Below are 20338 nucleotides of genomic sequence, written 5' to 3' on the forward strand. Positions count from 1 at the left end.
GGATGGGCATCACAGATTAGCAACCTGGGGCAAGCAGCGGCCACTGTAAGGATCAGTGGGAGAGCCTGGTCCCACTCCTATAACCAGAGAGACCATTCATGGATCTACTCTTGACCAATGTCCCAAGCTGTGAGCCAAGCTCCCCTGTCCAGGGCTAGTTAAAACCCCATCGTTCACAGTATGTTCTTTCTGTCTGCCCTGCACTGGGTGTGGGGAGTAGGTGTGCAGGTATGGAGGGAGGGGAAAAGTTGTTCCCTTTATTTAGAGCTGATCTTTTAAACGCTAATGAGCCTTTCTGGTCCATTCACACCTTCAGCAAAAATCGCAGACAAAGCGGTGCCAAGAGCGTGTGAAGCTATGCGCCACAGAAAGTGACAGGCTTAATCCTCTTGCCTCCAGCTTTTCTCTTCCTCTTCATATAGCAACTGTCAGTTTTTATTGTAATATTTGGACCTCTGTGCTATATAACTGGTTCTGCACAGGAAATGGTCCAGATCTGAAGAAGTGGATCTGCCCCACGAAAGCTCATCACCTAATAACTTACTGTGTTAGTCTTTAAAGTGCTTCAGGACTGCTGGTTGGCTTCATATATTAAGTAAGCTACAGGCGCTGTTCAGAGACGTTTCACGCCCAAGGCTGCTCCTGTGCAAGCTTGCTTCCTCTAGGTGGCAGTGTTATCCCACAGCTCATAGCTGCTGGCCTGTGAAAAGCAGAATCTGCGTCTTATTTCCATCAGGGGGCGACCTGCGCCCAGCCGGCCTCCGGCCACGGAGGATACTGCATGAATTTTGACGGCTTGGGAAACAGAATTCTGGCGAGCTATCTACCTCCAGCATCTCTTCTCTTTCCACGGCCCGCTGAAGGTCTCAGTTACCTTGTTTGCAGCCAGCCCGGGTTGGGTCTAGAAAACTTGCTCGCTTTTTTCCTCCAAGCAAAGAAAGGACCCGATTGCATCTCCAGTATGGACCACCCATCTGCTCGGGGGGCTCCACTTTCTACAACCACTTTCGAAAACATGCTCAGCAGAAACGCTAGGTCTAAACCAGCGTGTGTGTGTGTGAGACAGAGAGAGAAAAACTCTGTTAGTGTTATAGACACACAGCTCACAAACCTGTGAGAGAGAGAGAGAGAGAGAGAGAGAGAGAGAGAGAAGCCCTGTTCGTGTTATGGACACACTGCTCACAAACCGGTGTGTGTGTGAGAGAGAGAGGGAAGTAGAGAGCGAGAGAGAGATTATATTTTTTCCCTGAAAGGGTCTGAGAATGACAAAAACCTGGGGGGAAGAGGAGCTGGGGGGATTATGAGGACTAAAGGACTTTTCTCTTAATAATTCTTGGTTGAAAATGTTCGCCTATGCCGTATGAATACTGAGGATCAGAATAGGAAAGCGGCTTTGCCCCCTTTGTTTTCCAACGGGGGCCGTGGTCTCTTTGGTGAGAACAGGAACTTAAACGGGTTACAGGGAGCATGGCAGAAAACCAAGGCGGCCAAGATTGCCCAAGCCCTTAAAAGCAAAGCCAGCGGTCATGTAGCACTTCAAAGTTCAGTTTTGTGCGCGCGCTGGTTTGCTGGGTCAGAATACGGGCTACGAGGCTAGCTCTGTGCCAGCGTTACGAGGAGCGCGCACCGAGGAGGAAATATGTACCAGAAGTGGCTGGGGGAGGGCCGGTTGCCTCGACACAGCCGGCTCGTTGATTATTACAGCACAAAACGTGGGGCGCGCCTGGGGAAAGGACAGAGTGGATTCAGTGAGCTGCAGCCAGAGATAACTGAGCTTAGTCCTGGTGGTGGTGCAGGGGTTAGCAGGCTCAGCCCCTGTCTGTCACTGGTGGAGGTCTGGTTCCTCCCTCGCCCCACGCGAGCTAGAGACCCCCGAAAAAATCAATGCCCCGGCACGGTTTAGCCTGTCTTGTTTCCCTCTGCCGCCTTCCCGCGCTCGCTTGGCTGCACGGCGCTGCAGGTGCCGCTTCCCAGCTAGGTGGGCTTCTCAGCAGCGCCGCCGAGCGTTTTCACCAGCGGTGCCCGGGGGGCGGTTGGGAACGGAGCTACTCCCCCCCCCGAAGGTGGCTGGGGGCGCGAACACGCAGACACGATTAGCCAGGGAACTGCCGGGGCCCTCCGGAGCGCGCCAGAATGTGCCCGGGCAGCGCAGAGCAACGCCTGGACAAGAGCGCTTTCCCAGGCAAAGGAGGCTGGGCTACCATCCGCTTCGGGCTCGCGCTCTGCTGTTGTTTACATTTGCATGGGCCGGGGGGAGGGGGCTCTCGCTGTTTCTCACTGTAAAATAGGCTTCTTGTTACTCACATGACAGCCGCATGTGCATAGGTGCAGGCGCCCGTAACTGGAACGCACCGATGAGCGTGCACGGGAGTTAAACCTCTGCATGTGCCTGCAGGTGGAGGCATGGTGCCATCCACCTGTCACGCAGCGTGGCAGCCCAGCTTCTCGCAGAGCGGGAGAGTCAACAGAACCCCAAACCGGGGAGATAAAAACATCTCGACATCTGAGTAGCACTGACTGAAACATCCGCGGAGGAGTATTAATCTCTGCGCGCCCTGCGGCAAAAGCGAGCTGGATAACTTAACCCTCGCTAAGAAGCGGGGCATGTTTGGAAGGCGAAAGAATGCTTTCTTGTTCTGCAAGCCTGTGTAGAGCTACCTGCCCATTCAGCGCCGGGCGTGTCGACAGGCACACACGCCTTCGGGTGTCTAGCCAGATCAGGAGACAGACACACGCTACCTTGTACAACACTGAACGACCTCTGCACAGAGAGGGACGAGCTGCCTTCATCCCACTGTCTTAACCATACGTTGCATTTAGCCGACACAGCAAGCCCCGCTGCTGCGCGAGAGCCAGAGCCCGAGCGCGCTGCTTATAGGTGTGCGTAAAGCGGAGGGGTGAGGTAGATTCCGACACACGCGGGGAGGGCAGGAGGGGAGGAGAAAGAGAGAAAGTGTGAGTGAAAGAGAGATCCTCCTCCTACCTGAGCCGGGGCTGGCGAGATACGTCGTGTCACCTGGGGAAGGCAGAACAAGTAACAACACATTGAACTTGAGGGCTTTCGGAGGGAGTCGATTAAGATCAGCGCTCGCTCGTTTTCTCCCTCAGACTGTCTGCCCTGGGTTTTTGTTCTGCCTTTTTGCGAAACTCTTCCCGTCCCGTCCCCCCGTCCCCAGCATCAGAGCCAGTTCTGGTCACCATGGTTCTAGGAACTAAACCTTCTCTGAACGTGACCGAGTTTCTGCACAGCTCAGTTTTTGGGTAGCCTCCGAAATGCTCTTGCCTGGGATTTAATGGGCAGAGGGCCGTTCCGCTTTTCGTGCATTTTTATGGCTCAGTGCATTCTCTAGATCATGCACAGAAACTTCCGACGGTGGATTTTCTACGTGTTTCTCTGCTTTGGCGTCATCTATGTCAAGTTAGGGTAAGTGTTTGTGCCCGGGGGTGCCCTGCTTTCGGGACTCCAACTCGCGAACAAACTATCTCGCCAACCGTGTGTAACGTGTCTCCCCGCGGCGCGTGTGAAGCAGGGGCGAGGTGGCCCGGACAGCTGCACAAGACCGATGCCACCGTGCATTGCCTTTAGGGGCCTTGTGATGACTCGAGTCAGGATGCGGGCTTGAAAAGGGAGCCCCGCAGGGAAGCGACAGCAGCTCTCTGTGCCGAGGGAGCCGGCGGGCCGGGAGGGGAGATTCTTTTATTCTGAACACTGCGTCTCGCGTGCAACCCCCGTGCCCCAGACACCTGAGGGCTGGGCTCAGGCGCTGCTGAGCAGACAATGCAGCAGAGTTCAGGCAGCCCAGGGAGGGCGGGAGGGAGAGCGAATCCCTGTTCTGAACCGGCTCTCGGGGGAGCTGGTTTTGTTTTTGAATACAGGCCTAGACACAATTTGCGTTTCCAGCCAGCACACGGGCGTGTTGAAATTCACTTGACAACTGGGCCGTCTCCCTCCCTGGTAAAACAGCCCGGCGCGGAGCCGGGCACGGAGAGCTGCCCTGGCGGGGCTTTGCTGAAACGCAGCTCTGCAGCCAGGCCGGGCCACTTTTCAGGGGGGCGAGTGGGAAGTCACCCCCTTTGCTCGTTTGAGCGCGGTGCTCTAGATCGCTGTGTTATTTTAGTTGCCAAGTCCCCCACCCCTCACCCCGCCCCCGCGCCGCGCGCTCTCAATCACTCACCTGTACGGCCTTATTAATATTGCTCCCGCAGGAGGCTGCCTCGAGTTGTATTTCCACATTCCTGAGCCCCAGCCGAGTTCCTACCTGTCGAGCTGCAGCCTCTGAAACCATCCTGCCTTAGCCGAGCGGCGGGATTTATTTATTTATTTTTAATGAGCAAGAATGCAAGCGGGGAGCTGTGATTTGAAAGATCTCGCCCCGCAGTTTGGGATCAGTACGGGGGCGGGGGGGGGGGTGGAGGAGCCGCGAGGCTCTGTGATTATATCCAAGTGTGTGCGTGTGGGGGGGGGTTACCCCGAGCGCAGCCAGAAAGCCCCACAAGAAGACACGGTGCCTCCTGCTAAAAGACTGGGGTTGAGCGTGCAGCCTCCAGCCAGGCTGCGATACAGTTCTGGAGCACCAGCTGCCCCTCTTCCCCGGATACCGTTTTGCACGCTCGGCTTTTAAAATCGCGCAACACCCTCGGCCAACGCGAGCGTTTGGCTTGCTCCCTGCAACACAAAGCGGCGCAGCCTCCCGCGGCGCGCTGCCGTGGCGAGGCAGCCCAGGCTGGGGTGGGAGCGAGGGGGTGAGAATTCGGGAGCGAGCGCACGGAGGAGCAGAGACCTGACCCCGCGCTAAGATCGGGTGGAAAAGCCAGTTTGCAGGTGGGCTCAGGTGCTGCTAACTTACACTCGTCCCACACCCAGCCAGCCCCCTCCGGCCGGCAAGAGTCAGGCGGCTGCAGGTGATTGGCACGGGGAGAGGATGCCGTTATTTACAGTGGGACGGGAAAGTCAAAAGATGTGGCCCAGGGGACTGGGCTTCCGCAGCGTTTCCAGCAGGTTGCCTGGGGGACAGAAGCCATATTTTGCCAAGGTCCCCATCATCAACAGCTCTGCTATTGGCAGGTGTCCGGTTCCCCAGCGACACACGACCCGTTTGAAATGCATTCAGGAATCAGGGCACAGAACTGCAGTTACTGCAGAGGGCAGGACACAGAAAATACAGACAGCGCTGCCCTGGAGTGGTGCACGAGAGAGACACGCAGGTTGGACAATACTGTCTTGTATGGGACCAGCTTCTATCAGCGGGAGGTTCTGGCTGGTGGGATACACGGAGCTTTTCTTAAGGTCCTTTCTCCGACCTGAAGGGAAGAAGGGAAGCGCCACTCAGCAATAAGAAAAGCCTTGAGAATAATGAGGAATTTAAAGTTACAGCTAACCACTCACACCCGCCGGCAACGGAACTAGGTAGACCGAACTGGAGTGCCTGGGTATCTTTCATGTACTTTCATATGGCTAAGAGCCCTGCCTTGGGAGAGCAGCCCCGCGCCTGGAACAGACTTTTCCTGCATTGGCCTATTTACATATGGGGGAAAATTAGCTGGCACTAATGTTTCCTAAGGGTGTCTGCCGGATGTACGTTAGATTTCCCCTGTTTAATCCCGTTGCAGCTTCTTATCAGAGCTAATCAGATGTTGTTATTACATAATACAGTGCTAACTTCTGTCATCCTTAACGTTTAGATTTACACCATTAAAACGAGGAACGAATTTGACATTTCCGTATGTTCAGATGTTACACACTCCAGCGATGAGAACGCTAGATAGCTGAAGAAAGATTTCCCACAGAGAAACTGACAAACCAGTTTGCAGCACAAGGCAATGATTTTGTTAGCCTAGGGTCCTTTGCAGAGTGGCTTTATATTTAAGTGAGCAGGAGATTTGAGAATACGGTAAGGTTTGGAGGGCAGGTTTCTGTGATGTTAGAAATTAAACATGCAACTTTAAAAAGAGAGTAATCAGGACAAAACCAGAAACAATGATGAATTGTCTCTGCAACTAAAAATGAGTGCATGTAAAAGCTCCTACAGAAACTCCATCTGATCTTTCACCGTTCCTTGAAGGGGATGATGATACTTCACTTTCCCTGAACAATAGCAAAGAAATTTGCTCTGCGATCCTGGGCTACTTCGAGGCCAGGCATGTGGGATGCAATTATTTCCTCTTTCATCGAGCACTGGAACTACCATTTTGTTGAAACTATATCCTCTGGCTGTAATGATACCTTTCTGGAGTCAGGTTTTAGCATAGAAAGGAAAGGCTGGGATGATAAGGCAGCAGTCTGCCTTCCTTCCAAGTGCTCTTAGTTTAATGTTCGCTGTGAATACCAGCGTTGTTTTAGCCACATCGCAAAGAGTTTATATTTTGCAATTGTTTTATTAGCAGTGGAAAAATACTAAAATCTTACTAAAGTGGTGCAAAAGCTTCAGTTAAATCATGACAGCACGCCGGCAAACGGAAGCCTCGGAAAGGAAGAATTAGATACCCATTTGCCTCCCCAGTGGTACACGAGGACCCTGGGTGCCAGCGCTTTTGGTTGAACGAGGAAAGTGGCATTTGTGAGAAGGAGAGCATGTGGTTCCGATACAACACTCTTCACTTAGGCAAAATCCCCATCGGCTGCATTTTCATTCTGGGACTTGGCAGTTTTGCCAGAGTGACAGGCGCGAGGTAAAGCATCACTTAGTATTAAGAACCAATAATCGGTCTTGTCCTTAACGATTTCTCCAATTGTTTAACACAGGGAATCACAAGAGCGGGCTCAGGCAGATTTCTGGGGTATCCCTATTTAACCAACGCTGATCGTGGTGGCATAACGCTTCCCATGAAACCCTGGAGATCAAAACAACTTTTTTTATCCTGATTTAAGCCAAAATCCCTTAAAAAAAACCCCTTTAACTCCGAGAGGTTAAAACGTCAAACGTCAGGAGGGAGCAAACCTTTCCTATCGTTTTCAAATAGGTACGAAATAGGCACGTCAGTTGCGTTGCACTGCAGGCAAAATTTGCCCAGGCACAGACCCTGCTAGGAAACTCGCCAATTAAAACGGGCAGCAGCTGCGAGCCTAACGCTAAGGTCGGAGAGTAGCGGAGACCCGCTTTGTAAGGGTGACCTCCGCTGAAGGAGCTCCGGGCTCCATTGAAACCCTGGGTGCCCACGTGGTGTTTCCTTTCCTCTGAGTCTCTCGCGGGGACCGGGTGAGGAGCGTGTTTAAGCAGCATCCCCCACGGAACAGGCTGCGGAGGGCGAGCCAGAGGGGTCCCAGAGCGGGGCGGGGTGGGGGGGCGAGGAGAGGGGAGCAGGTCGAAAGCCCCTTCACTAGGTGGTCCCGCCTGATCCACGTGGACACGGGCTGGGGGTCTGGAGAGGCGGACGCGCCGTTAAGCAGCGCGCAGCCGGAACTAGACCGGGCTGCCGTCCCCTCCAGTGGGCGCCCGCAGCTCCGCAGGTGGCCCCCTTGCTTCTGCGCCGCAGGGTGTGGCAGCGGAGGCGGCTGGCGGGGGTGATTTGTGGCCCGCGGAGGAGCGGCCGGTCCGTGGGCGGAGAAGGAACTGGGGCAGCCCCCGCATCGGGCGCGCCGTGTCCCAGCGCGGGGTTTGCCGGGGGGGTGGGCAAGGCAGAGGAAAGCTCAACGAAATTGCGCCTGCCTGGGACGCGATCTTCCCCAGCTCGGTACTCAGGGACGCCGAGGGACTCCGGGGGGATCTCTGCGGGGACCAGCCGCCCCGAACCGGGAGAAAGGCCCTGCCGGACCCCACTTCACCCGATTGACTTCAGCCCTAACGATGGCGCACGGGGCGCGGGGGGGGGGGGGGCAAACCACTCCCGAGCGCCTTGTCCTCCTCCTGCGCCTTAGCGCACTGGCCACACCTCGCGTGTCGCAGCTGCCCCGGATAAGAGGCTCCCTCGCCTCCCAGAAACCAGCGGGGACATTCATTCATTCATTGGGCCCCGGCTCCCGCGCTCCTCCGCCCTCGAGGGGAACGCGCTACCCCCCTGCTCGGGACAGCCTGGCGCGGGGGGAACCCCACCGAAGTGCGGTCAGCGAAAGCGGTGCTCGGGTTTCGTTGGCGAGCGAAGACCGCGGCAAGGCAGGGGCAGGAAACACTCCAGTTACAACGCGCAAGGGAGCGCCCTGTGCCAACCTCCGCCAGGACTTCCCCCGCGGGTCCCAGGGGCCCGGGGACCGGCTGGTTACCCACAGGTTGAGGCTGGCCATTTCAGAGCGGTCCGGGGCGTTCACACACGGCGCCCATGTAAAAGCGAATGGGCTAACTCGCCAAGACAGCGATCCCCGGTGGTACCCGCCCGCTTGGAAGGGGTGGCCGCTGGGTTTGGTCGTTGTGCCCCTTTTGCGCTCACTTGGCTCAGGCGAGAAGCTGAAGCTGGAAAGAGAGGGGCCAAAGAAAGTGCGGGGGGGGGTCGTTTATTCACTGCCTGCCCCGGGTTAGGCTCTGGCACGTTTAAAACACCGTTGTTTGCCGGAGAACTGCTGCAGGCTCACAGCTGGGTTACCGATGGGTTACACCAGCATTTCATTACAGGGAGGGGTTCGGTTTTAAAACCTAGTGGGAGCAAATGTATCCCCCCACCCCACACACAGACACCAGGGTACGGGATTTAATCCCACTTCTATTTTCTCTTTGTCATCTCGTAGTAACATTTAACCCCGAAAGACTAACTTGCCTCGCTTCATTTTGTTGTCCAGCGCGTTGATCGATTCGTGCGCCCCGAATTAACTAGGGGTGCCACGGACCTTTCAAGGAAGAGGACGCCCCTGCGAGAGAGTGTATCCGTATCAGTATCTGCCCCCTCACCTTGTGTTCGTGCATTGGAGTGTGGATAGTGCACAGAGGAAAGTTCAAAAATTAACGCGGTAGAAGATAAGGGTCCTCCTACGAGGTATCCGTGGGCAAATCGTGTGGAGTCCAGCTGTGCTGGGTGAAAGGTTCCCACCTCGTTCAGAGGGTTTCCAGAGCCGAGTGAGGAAGGTTTGGCTGCTCAAACACGGATTATCCGACTCTTCTTTAAAAGAAGCAATGTTTTGAAATGTATCTGAACGGTCACGGTACAAGAACGCTGGAAACAAACATTGAAAACGTTAAACTCTTCTGCTCTCCTTTTATCCCAGTTACACTCAATAAAGCATTAATTGTGTCTATACATATGTACAGGAAACTGCGCGTTTATACACGCGCTACAAAGAAATCTGACCACTTAGAAGATCCAACTTCGACTCTAAACACTGCGAAACGATTTAAAGCGTTTCCCGTGATTCCCTAGGGGTCAATATGTTCAGACAATGCTAATTACCCGAAGGGATGACACGGAACTTGTAAGTAAAACGAAAAATTCGGGGTTCCGGTAATACAGCTAGAGAAAATGAAACATTTTAGATGCATCCCGCAGCTTTAACTTCTCGTGGAGGGTTATTTTGTTGGCTAACAGACGCCTCAAGATATCCAGCTACCTGTTTTAAGAGAGGCGTTCGCGATATTGGCAACACCCAAGTTTAAGAAAAGCCGTGCAGTTATTTGGGAAAACACACCCTTTGCATACGAACTAAGGAAGACGTTTATAGATGAGCGCGCTGGGGTGCTTCCCTGCATCTCTGTTCAAGTAGCTGTCGTCCGTATTTCTTTCGCGGGGCTCCTCTTGAAAGTCTAATTCTTGGGAGCTTCGGCGTCTCACACCCCCAGTTCTCCTCCTTAACAAAGACAGCGCCCCAGGACTTTCCCCAGCTAGGGAAACGCCCAAGGGCGCAAAAAAAAAAAAAGAGGGGATAAACGCGCCTCAGACTTTCCCCTGGCATTGGGGTTACTGTCTGACTTGGAAATAAGTTCGGAAACACCGTAGGTGCAAATCCCGTGTATTACCTACCCTACCTAAAGATGCTGTAGGACACAGCGGCCACGCTGAGAATGTTTGCAAGGAATACAAACGGATAGCGCGAGCCGCCAGGTAGCACAGGGCAGAGGGAACTACCGGCTCCTCCAACTTGCATCCTGGGACGAAGACAATCTTACTCCCCGTGAAATGTAAGGGGGCGGCTCAGGGTGTGCGGATGCCCCCCGTCCGGCTCAGAGACAGCCACGCGCGTTGGCGGCCCCCCAAAACGAGCGATTTCAGTTCTCCCAGCAACTCCAAGCCCAGGAGGCAAAGGATTGGCGCTGGCTTTTCGACTCAGGTGCCTGTACAAACATTGGCTTGCTGAATGATAGGGAAACCCTGTTTACTTTCGAACTCAGGGGGCTGCACCAACAGCTGCTCCCCCCTGCACCAGCTTCACTCGCGCTAGTGCAGATGGCTGGGGGGCACCCTTCCCTAATAAACCGAGTCACTCAAGCGCTGCGAGCTGCCGGCTGCCCGGTGCCTTCAGAAGCCCCTCAGGACCAGCGTTTGACTTAGTGCCGCCTGCGCTGCCCCCTGGCTCGCAGCCCGAGCGGGCGGTTTGGTTTCAGCCCATCCTCGCGTTGCTGCGGCTTGTTTCCCAAGCAAGATGCGCCGGGAGGGGCCCGGCGGCAAGCGCCGCTAGACCGGTGCCCGGCCACTGTCATCCTCCCCTTTAAAAAAAAAAAAAAAGGAAGAGAAAAGGGAGGCGGCCTGCGGGGACTGCCTGCCCAATGGCAGCGTGGAGTCTCGGGGGAGCCAGCGAGCAAAGAGAGCGCGGCGCTGCCTGCCTCCCAAAGCCCTGACACCACCAGCCTCATGGCAAGGCGCGAGCCCACTCGCCCGGCCTCTGACCGCTGAGACATGACAGGCAGCGTTCCACAGGCGGCGGCGGCGGCACGCGCGCTGCCCGGGGAGCAGCCTTAGCAGGGCGGGGGAACTGGAATCCCCCCCCCCCCCGCTCCAGCCCAAACAAACACTCAGCCCGGGCCCCCCCAGGCCCCAGGGACTGGCTGCCACCTCAGAGTGCAGCAGGCAAACGGCCCCAGCTGACACCAGAGCGGGGGGTGGGGGGGTTCGCCAGCGGGGAGGGGGGGCTGGGGGGGGCCAGGAAGGAATCACCACGGAAGCGACCTCCACGAGTGTAAACGGGATCCAGCCATGATTTTGTTCTCCTCGAGCAGTGTGTTACTCTCAGTCTATTACCCTCAGATTTTCCTCATCCTTACCAGTGGCAGTTACCTGTAAGTGATCCGCATTCTTTTTTTCCATGCGCTTTAACACCCCCCCCCCCTTTCCCCGGTAGCTACCGCGGGGCAGCGTGATAGGAGCGCGGGCGGCTCCGGGGTAGCGGGTCTGTGCGGGCCGGTGCGGGGCGATGCTGCGGCTGTTTCCCATCTGGCGCGGTGCCGGCGGGATGGGCGGGGGGGTGCAGCCAGGTGGCTGCGGAGGCTGGTGGCCGGCGGCTCGTTTCCCCGCGAGGGGGGGATGCGGCCAGGGCTGTCTCCGCGTGGTCCGTGTCAGCTGGGTGCAGGCGGCGCGGGGCAGGTACACCTGGGCTCCCGGGGGCGGGCAGGGAGGGAGGGAGGGGCCGGCTGTTCGCGGCGGCGGCGGCGGCGGCCGGGCAGCGCGGCTGGGTTGTGGACTCCCGTGGGCGCAGGACGCGGGAGCTCCGTCGCGCCCGCCCGAAAGCGTCTGCCGGGGCAGTCAGGCTGGGCGCGTGCGGCCGCGGGCTTTGCCCAAGCGCTTTGTCGCCGAGCGGACTCGGGAGCCAGACGCGGTCCCGGCCCCCTCCTCGTGGCCGGGGGAAGGGGGCGCGGGACGAGGGGTAGGCAGCCGGGGGCTTTAAATAACCCCTCGCCGGGCACAGCCCTGCGTCCCGGCGGGCTGCGGAGCCAGTGCCGCCGCTGGGGCGGCGCGGGGGCTCTCTCCCATCAGGCTGGCGAGCTGCCCCTGGCTGGCGCCCAGCCGGTGTTTCTGGCTGAAAAAAAAAGTCAAGCCCGGGACCCCGCCGCGTCCCCGTCGCCGGGCGAGGCAGCCCGCAGCGGCGCGCACGTGAGACGGGCTAGACACCGGCCGCGCCCTGGAGGACAGGAAAGCCGAGCGCCCAGCGCGGGGACCGGGGCGGACAGAGGTGGCCGGGCCAGGTGTAGGGTCCGGCCCTTCCACGCTCTTCGCGCGCCCCGGAAGGGCCACGGGCTTCCAGGGAGGTTTGGCACCTCGACTCCAGAGAATGTCCGATCGGGCCCGGGGCTGGGTGGGGGACATGCCGGGTGCGTTTCATCCGGCAGCTGCCCGGCATACCTGGCTCTGGGGTTCAGGTAGGCTGCGAGGGCTGCCAAAAGCCTTGCCATGCCTTCAGGGGACGAGCCACCTGCACCTCCAGGCAGCCTGTTAAGCAAAACCCCTTTCAGGGCACCGGCTTCCAGTTAAAGCGTCTACACGCACGTCTACCTTCTGACGCCGCACGAGCAGACGTTACCTTTTGTATTGTACGTGCGTGCGGGGTGTTAATATCTTTGCCCTCGTGCTGTCTGCTGTCTCATAAGGGTATATGGTCTTCATGGCGTGTGTGTGTGTATCTCCGGGGCCACGGTAGAGATCTACACGACTGATGTAGATAGTAGCCCCTGGAAAACCATAACCCACCACCCTGCCAGAGAAGCAAGAGTAAACACACCCATCAAAAGAAACTCAACGTGTCTATTTCTGCACCCTTGAGCCTTAATGAAACGCACATGCCTTGGCTACCGATTTTTAAAGCCGCTTGATTTATGGACCCTTGTTCGGTTTAATTTAGTTGGATGCTATTGATTAAACCCAAATAGCTGCAGCTCTCTGTTTTTCCCAGGCGGGTCATGTGTACTGGTAGGCAACCATCTGCTTGTATAAAACACAGCCTGGGTTTCTCCTCCAGAAGGTCAAAAGTTATAATAAATAAATAAACCCCCCTTTTAATATAAACGTAGCCATATTTTCTCAAAACCGGAGGAAATTACTAGCCTACAAAGTTTGCCTTCTATAAATAGTTCAGATCTTGAAACAAAAGTTTTAAACCGCACACCAGATGCTGGGATGCTGGCGGTTTCCCTTGCTGTGTGACATAATTATAAGGTCCGAATGCAAAAGCTATAGAAGTATAATAATAATACTAAGGCAACTGCGCAGGGGGAATACAAGGGAGCGAAGGCAGGCTTTATTTAGCGCTAACTGCTTGGCGACCTCCTGAGCTCTCATCTGTGACCATGAGAATTTGCTGGGGATAAATAATTCCCTGTCTCTTCCCTGGGCCACCCCCCTCCCCCAGTTCAGCCTGGGAGTCAGGTCACTTGTTCCGCTGCGTGCAGTGGGCTCGGGGAGGTAGAGCTTTGGTCCCTATTGCGATCAAGTAGAGCAGAAAGGAACGGGATCAGGAGGTGACACATACCAAGGCAAAGGCGAAAGCAGCCAGCCCGGTCCCCGCTATTAATCAGTCCGGCCGAAGCGTGCCCTGGAGAAGCGCGGGGCTGGGACTGCAATTCCCGCACCGGCGTGCAAGCAACTTGGCTCCTTCCCTCTCCACCCCGGCAAGACTTACTGAAACCAGCGCAGTCCAGCTACCTCCATCAAACTCGCGCTAGTGGCGGCCTGGCCCTTTGTGTAGGGCCCCAGAGAGCGTGTTTTACACGGCTAAATTCTTCCCTTCCGAGAAAGGGTGAGCAGGGAGGAAACCTAGACGCGCTGGGCTTTCTGGCGTGGTCCTTTGACAGCTAAAAGAGAGGCTAGCTGAGTGCCCACTGGATTTGTGTTGTTTCTCTTGTGGTTTTGGTTGACTATTGACAGTGCTGGAAGATTAGAGCGCGGTACAGGCTGGTGGAGTATTAGCTCCTGGGGGCTCTTGCCCTTTGCACGGAGGCTGCTAGTTAGCCAACTATCCATAAGGGAGCGTGGGGTGATGGTCATTTCCCTACGGATCTGTTTTAATCCCGAGGCACACAAGCCTATGGCCCTTGCATCTACGACTCTAACTCGTGTGCATTGTATTGAAGGATGCAAAACTCTGGCTTCTAGGGCGTATGCCGCGTTTCTGTTTCAGAAGGCATAACACAAACAAATAAAAGCCCACGTAATCAGTGTGTCGCTAAAGAGGCTGTATATTTTGCTAGATGGCAAAGTTGTTGCTCTTTTGGTGTGAATTGCCGGTAATAATTAGAACCGCTGGTCTTTTGTAAACCCTTGCCACGTGAAGCTTTGGCTGGTCCGATGGTAGTGGGTTATCAGAAACGCTTTGTGTTAATTTAACTAAGGTGACACTTTTCCTTTATAATTGTTAGAAGAGAAACAACAAATAAAAGTAAGCTGCTGGTAGTAGGTTGATCAATGGCTTTTCATACAGCAGACAGATTTTGGAAAGAATATGATACACGAAAAATGTAAAATAAAAATAGGTTCTTCTTTATTCAATTAGTCAACTGTCCAAGAAACAAGATGTCCAATGGGGCATCTTTTCCTACAGTGAGGATATGTGCATTTTCTTGGTAGCAGCTTCTATAATAGAGTAATTGTGTTGTATTGGTTGAAGGTGACATCTGTGCAATGTTTTTCACTAGTCATCTGTATGGTGAGGTGTATGCATTGACTGGGGATTCATTTCTTACATCTTGTGGAACACCAGGCTATGTATGCCTGGAGAGTTTGGCCAGTCAGATTTATTTGACAGGAACTGACATATAAAGTAACAGCACAAGCCTTCAGTTGAGCTGAAGCCAGCCTTGTGCCCTGGAGAAGAAGGGGGCTGGAACTGCAATTCCCACACTTTCATGCTGACTTCACATTAAAAACAGCAGGGCAAAGACCATCTACATGAGAGAGCAGCACTGTGCCGAATGATTTCATAATACAGGAAGAGAAAACTGACTCTGTGGCTATGTCTACCCGGCAGGCACTATTTTGGGGTACAAAGGTATCCTGAAATAGCTGCCTGCATCTACACAGCGCACCCATTATCTCGGAATAGTTTTTGAGATAATGAGCTTGCTATGTCAGCATCCCTGTAAATCTCACTGCATGAGGATTAAGGGATGCCTTGAAATAGCACTTTACTGTATTTCCACACGTGGAGCCATTTAGCCAGTCCCACAGGCCAAAATTGCCTATTTTGAGTTTAGGCCTTCGTGTAGACATAGACTGTGGGTGCTAGTTCAGCAGTTATGAAACTGCGGGTAAGACCACAAAGTGGGTCACAACCCCATTTTAAAGGGGTGGCCAGGACTGGCTTAAACTTGCTGGGGCCCAGGGTCAAACCTAAAGCTGTAGACCCACCACATGGGGCCAAGGCTAAAGCTTGAGGGCTGCTGCCCTAGCTAGCAGGGCTCAGATTAGACCCTCTGTCTGGGGCTGAAGCCCTTGGGCTCTAGCTTTGCATGCACGCACATACACAATTGTGGGCATAACACACACACACACACCCCCCTCTGGAGTGGTGGGGGCTCAGGCTTTGGTAAGGGGTGGTAAGGCTCAAGCAAGCTCAGACTTTGATCTCCCTTTCTGGGGTCATGTAATTTTTCTTGTCAGAAGAGGGTCACAGTGATAGAATGAAGTCTGAGAACCTTTATGCTAGTTAATGTTCCTGATGGTGTCATTTTTGATACCCTAGAACGGGGATCAGCAACCTTTCTGAGAAGGAGTGCTGAAATCTGACCTCTATGTATGGTCCAAGTGCCTGTGATACTTTTTAAAGTCACTAAGAGTCCTACTTGCAAAAGCTTTATTGATAAATAAATTAAGATGCAGAGTTTTACTATTTAGGTGGTGGTTGGTAGCATTAGTTGGTCTTTCTTTAATCCACAAGCGACATGGCTTTGAGCAAGCTCATGGCTGCATGGGGGAGGAGGGGCAGAGCTGAGCTCCCACCTCACGTGCCAAAGGAAATCAGCTCAGGTGCCACTCTTTGCACCTGTGCTGGGGTTGCTGACCCCTGCCCTAGAGGTTCATAATGCCACATCCCTTACTATAGGGGATACCACATGCACTAAAGGGATGGGTTGAACAGGATTTCTTGGCTTTTCATGTGGCAATGGGAGATAATTTTTGAACTCTTAAAGATTGGGGTTGCTGATCACTAAAAGTTTTCATCTGCTGTATGTAGCTTTGTAAGGAGATTCACAAACAGCATGGTACATTAGATAGGGTACTAGATTCAGATTTGTTCCTGGCTCAGTCACCAAGATGCTGTGTACGCTTGGGCAAGTTACTTCAGCTCTTTGTTTTCCCCTTTCATACTTTGTCTTTCTTGTCTAGTTAGACTATATGCTCTTTGGGACAGGCAGGACAGTCTTTTATTAGGTATTTACTCAATGTCTAGTGTAGTTTGTGTCGAAAGCTCTATTCACTACTGTAATACAAATGATGAATAATAAGAGGTTTTTGAATGAGATTCCATACTGCAAGATTGTTGTGGGATATGTTGTCTTACAGATATAGGGGAACATACACATCGGAAGAGAGTGGCCTGTTCCTAACATGGGCTACAATAAATATTTTCTTCTGAGAGAGATGGCTGAAGAAACCTTGCACATCCTGCAGGGTGTTAAAGTCAATGTGTGGTTTATTGTAGCAGACTGTTCCCACACATTAAAGATGTCATATAAAGATATGTAAACTAATTTCAGAAAAGTTGAATAGCCAGCTGCTCCAAGATGAAACCCACGTAAGTTGTGGGTTCTTAGTGTTCTGAAAATGAAGCTCTCATATCTTTTAGAAGTAGACCAAAACTAACCACCTTGTTGCTTCAATGAGGTTTGGGTCCAGATTGTAAAAATGTGGTGGCTCTTCTTGTTGTCATAATCTAGGCCAAAATCCCAAACTTCAGGGAAACTCAATTGTGGAGATACACACATTTCATAGAACTGGAAGGGACCTTGGGAAGTCATCAAGTCCAGCCCCCTGACCTCTTGGCAGGACCAAGCACCATCCCTGACTGATTTTGGCTTTTTTTTTTAAAAAAAAGAATTTATTTGCCCCAGATCCCAAATGGCCTCCTCAAGGATTGAGCTGACAACCCTAGGTTTAACAGGCCAATGCTCAAACCACCAGAGGTCAGCAACCTTTCCAATGTAGAGTGCTGAAATTTGATCTTTTGACCTCTATGTAGAGTTCCAGTGCCAGTGAAACTTTTAAAAGTCACTGATAGTCCTGCTTACAACAGCTTCATTAATACACAAATTAAGATGCAGAGCTTTATGCTACGTCTACATGAGAGGGTTTTTCCAGCAAAACTGGGCTTTTGTTGGGAAAACCCGCAGAACGTCTACACAAAAAATGTGCTTTGTCAACAGTGGCAGCAAAACTCAGCACACCCCCTGGCAGCATTATAGCGCTCCGTGTTGAGGTGTACCACCTTTCTCGACAGTTTCCTGTTGACAAAACAGCCGTGTAAACGCTACGGGATCCTTGTGTCAACAGACAGGGCTTCCGGTTCACTCGGCAGCCCTGTTTGCTGAGCTGCTGGTCAGCCGTTCTGTTGAGAGAAGGCCGGGCAGTGTGGCTGCTCTTTGTCAGAGGAGGTTGCTTTTTTGATCTGCTTTTATGTGAACATGAGATCTGTCAACAGAAGTTTTGCCAGGAAATCCCTTCCGACAGTCACTTCCGTCGACAGATGCTTCTCGTGTAGATATAGCCTAACTGTTTAAAGGATGCTTGGTAGCATTAGCTGGTCTTTTGTTAATCCACAGGCTTTGAACAAGCTCCTGGTTGCATGGGATAGGAAGGTTGGGGCTGAGCTGCCACCTCGTGTGCTGATAAAAATTGGCTCATGTGCCACTGCTGGCACCCGTGCCAGGCGTTGCTGACCCTGATCCAGACTTTAGACTTCTAATATAAACCTAACAAAACAGAGATAATAGATAATCAGAAGGGTCAAGTGTTAAGTAATTAAGAAAAGGGAGTGACTACACAGTCATTGTTCATAATCTAAGATGTCATTCTAAAATTGTTTGATTGTTTCAGGGAATAGTAAATTAAATGTAAAATCATTTTAATGATTCAGGTGAGCAGGGGAAATAATCTAATGCAAAGATGTTAGCATATAAACTAAAGATGGAAAATTCTCTAGGGAATCTTTTGGAAGAAAAGTCAGGGAGTCAAACAAAGGGCTAGATTGAACAGAGTATTTTATATGGGAAAAATCAAAACCCATTAAATTTATCCAGCAGTATGGGATTATTTTCTGTCCTTGGGTATATGTGGCTGTATAATTGAGATTAACCTACTGTCAGGAAAGCTTTCTGACCCCTAAAATATAACGAGTCTTTAGTTCTCCCAAGTCATTGTAAAGGAAGATTGGGAACAGCTGCTAGATCAGCAGGTGGACACACTGCAGCTGTTCTGGAACTTTTCTGTACAGAGCTGGTTGCACTGGACTAACTTTGTTTTGCTAGCCCATTTCTTCACCATCGTGGCCTTTTCCACATAGCTATTTCCTCAGTGCATGGCCAACACACAAAGGTAGCTAGCTCCTTCCCATAGGCTGACAAGTACACCTGCACCTGCTAACTCCTTGCCACATGCTTGCAGCAGCTCATGGTCCTTCTGGCTGCTCACTTCTTCTTCCTGCTTGGCAGCTGTTCCTCATCTCCAGAGCTCTACCCAACTCTACCTTCAAGTCCATACTTAACCACATACATTTTATAAACTTGTCCATGGTATCTAACAGGGAAGAACTCTGCACTATATGACAAATAAACAACAGAGGTTATCTATTATAACCTCAGAATGAGATACAGTAAGCCTTAGAGTTCCAAAATTTTCCTGTTTTTGCAAAACTTTCCATGTTCTCTTGGGAAATTTGGAGTATGCCATATCAGCAAATAGCTGGCATGAATGAATATACCAGCAAACAGTAAAACTTGTAATTGAAAGCTGCAGAGTTAAGCCCTGAGCTGCATGGGAGGCTAATAGAGATCTGGAGCTCAGGCAAAACAATGCAATCAAACACAAGACAAGGCCGGTGGATTCTCAGTGAGTGTTTTAATTCCCTCAAGAGTCATGCAGTTCTTGCTCTCTCCCTGCCCACTCCTTTCTTCCCAAAAGTAAAATAGATTCCCCGGCCCCCAAATGTGGAGGGTCAGATTGGGTTTGCAATGGTCATAATAACCTCTATATTTAACAGCATTCACTCTTGACATGTATTGCATTTTTATTTCCATTAATGGAAACATGCAGGGTGGGGAGTTGTATTCTGGCTACAAAACAATGTTGCAGATTTAATTTTAAAAATATCCATGGCCGTGTCTACACGAGCCCCAAACTTCGAAATGGCCACGTAAATGGCCATTTTGAAGTTTACTAATGAAGCGCTGAAATGCATATTCAGCGCTTCATTAGCATGAGGGCGGCCGCGGCACTTCGAAATTGATGCGCCTCGCCACCACGCATCTCATCCAGATGGGGCTCCTTTTCGAAAGGACCCCGCCTACTTCGAAGTCCCCTTATTCCCATGAGCTAATGGGAATAAGGGGACTTCGAGGTAGGCGGGGTCCTTTCGAAAAGGAGCCCCATTGGGACGAGCCGCGCGGCAGCGAGGCGCGTCAATTTCGAAGTGCCGCAGCCGCCCGCATGCTAATGAAGCGCTGACTATGCATTTCAGCGCTTCATTAGTAAACTTCGCAATGTCCATTTGCGTGGCCATTTCGAAGTTTGGGGCTTGTGTAGACGTAGCCCATGTTTTCTATCTGATTCATTATTTCCTTGTCTCTCCCTAAAAATCAGAAGACTAAAATCACAGTCCTCTATATACAGCATTAAATCAGCTTTTTCACACTTACCTCTCACGTTATGCCTCCAGTTCCAAAAGGGTATTTTATTTGTAGCCTGTCATTGGACAAGTACACCCCCATCTCCCTCTGGGGAGGGATAAGTTTGTTGCATCCCCTCAGTGACATCAGCCTGTCTGCTTTTACCCTCAGAGCAGCATGTCTTGATGGCTGAAGCCATTATACGCTCCCTCTCACTCAAACTGCAAGGCTCAGTGGCCACAATGAGTATGACGACCACTTCAACCTAGTTGTGCAGCCTACTGGTCAAGGTCAATATAAGCGCCATCCCATATGGGTGTAGGGCCTAGTGGCCAGAGTGAATATAATTGCCCTGCTCAGCAGGGCTGTGCAGCTTAGTAGCTAGAGTCACGGAAGTGGGCTGCTACTTGGTGTGTGTGAATGGGACAGGGGGACCGAGATGATCTCAGTCCACTGGATCCCAGCCCAAGGCCCTGGTAGTGGCTTGTGTGTGTGCCACTATGTCAACCAGGGATCCGACTGAAACATGCTGACTCAAGGTTCAGATCAATAACCAGTTCTCTGTTAAACTTCCCAGGTTACTTCTTAACATCTCCCCCAGTGCTGTGGTCTGGCCATCTTCAGGCCTCTGGCTTCCTCAGCCCGCACAGCTTCTGATGGCTCTGGCCTCCCCTGAG

The 20338-nt window shown here is 52.5% G+C and overlaps 1 protein-coding gene across 2 annotated transcripts in view; it reads left to right on the forward strand.

Moving 5' to 3' along the window:
• The first annotated feature begins 3353 nt into the window (after positions 1 to 3353).
• Positions 3354 to 20338, forward strand: part of WNT7B (Wnt family member 7B) — a 128737-nt gene continuing 111752 nt past the window's right edge. The window contains exon 1 of one of the 2 annotated variants that reach the window (XM_074983690.1): positions 3354 to 3424. In XM_074983690.1, the coding sequence (XP_074839791.1) occupies positions 3354 to 3424 (71 nt within the window). Of the gene's footprint in view, positions 3425 to 11049; positions 11133 to 20338 lie in introns of those variants that run through there. The other variant, XM_074983689.1, reaches the window with a different exon arrangement.

Source organism: Carettochelys insculpta, chromosome 1, assembly GCF_033958435.1.
Source record: "Carettochelys insculpta isolate YL-2023 chromosome 1, ASM3395843v1, whole genome shotgun sequence".
Taxonomy (NCBI): Eukaryota; Metazoa; Chordata; order Testudines; family Carettochelyidae; genus Carettochelys; species Carettochelys insculpta.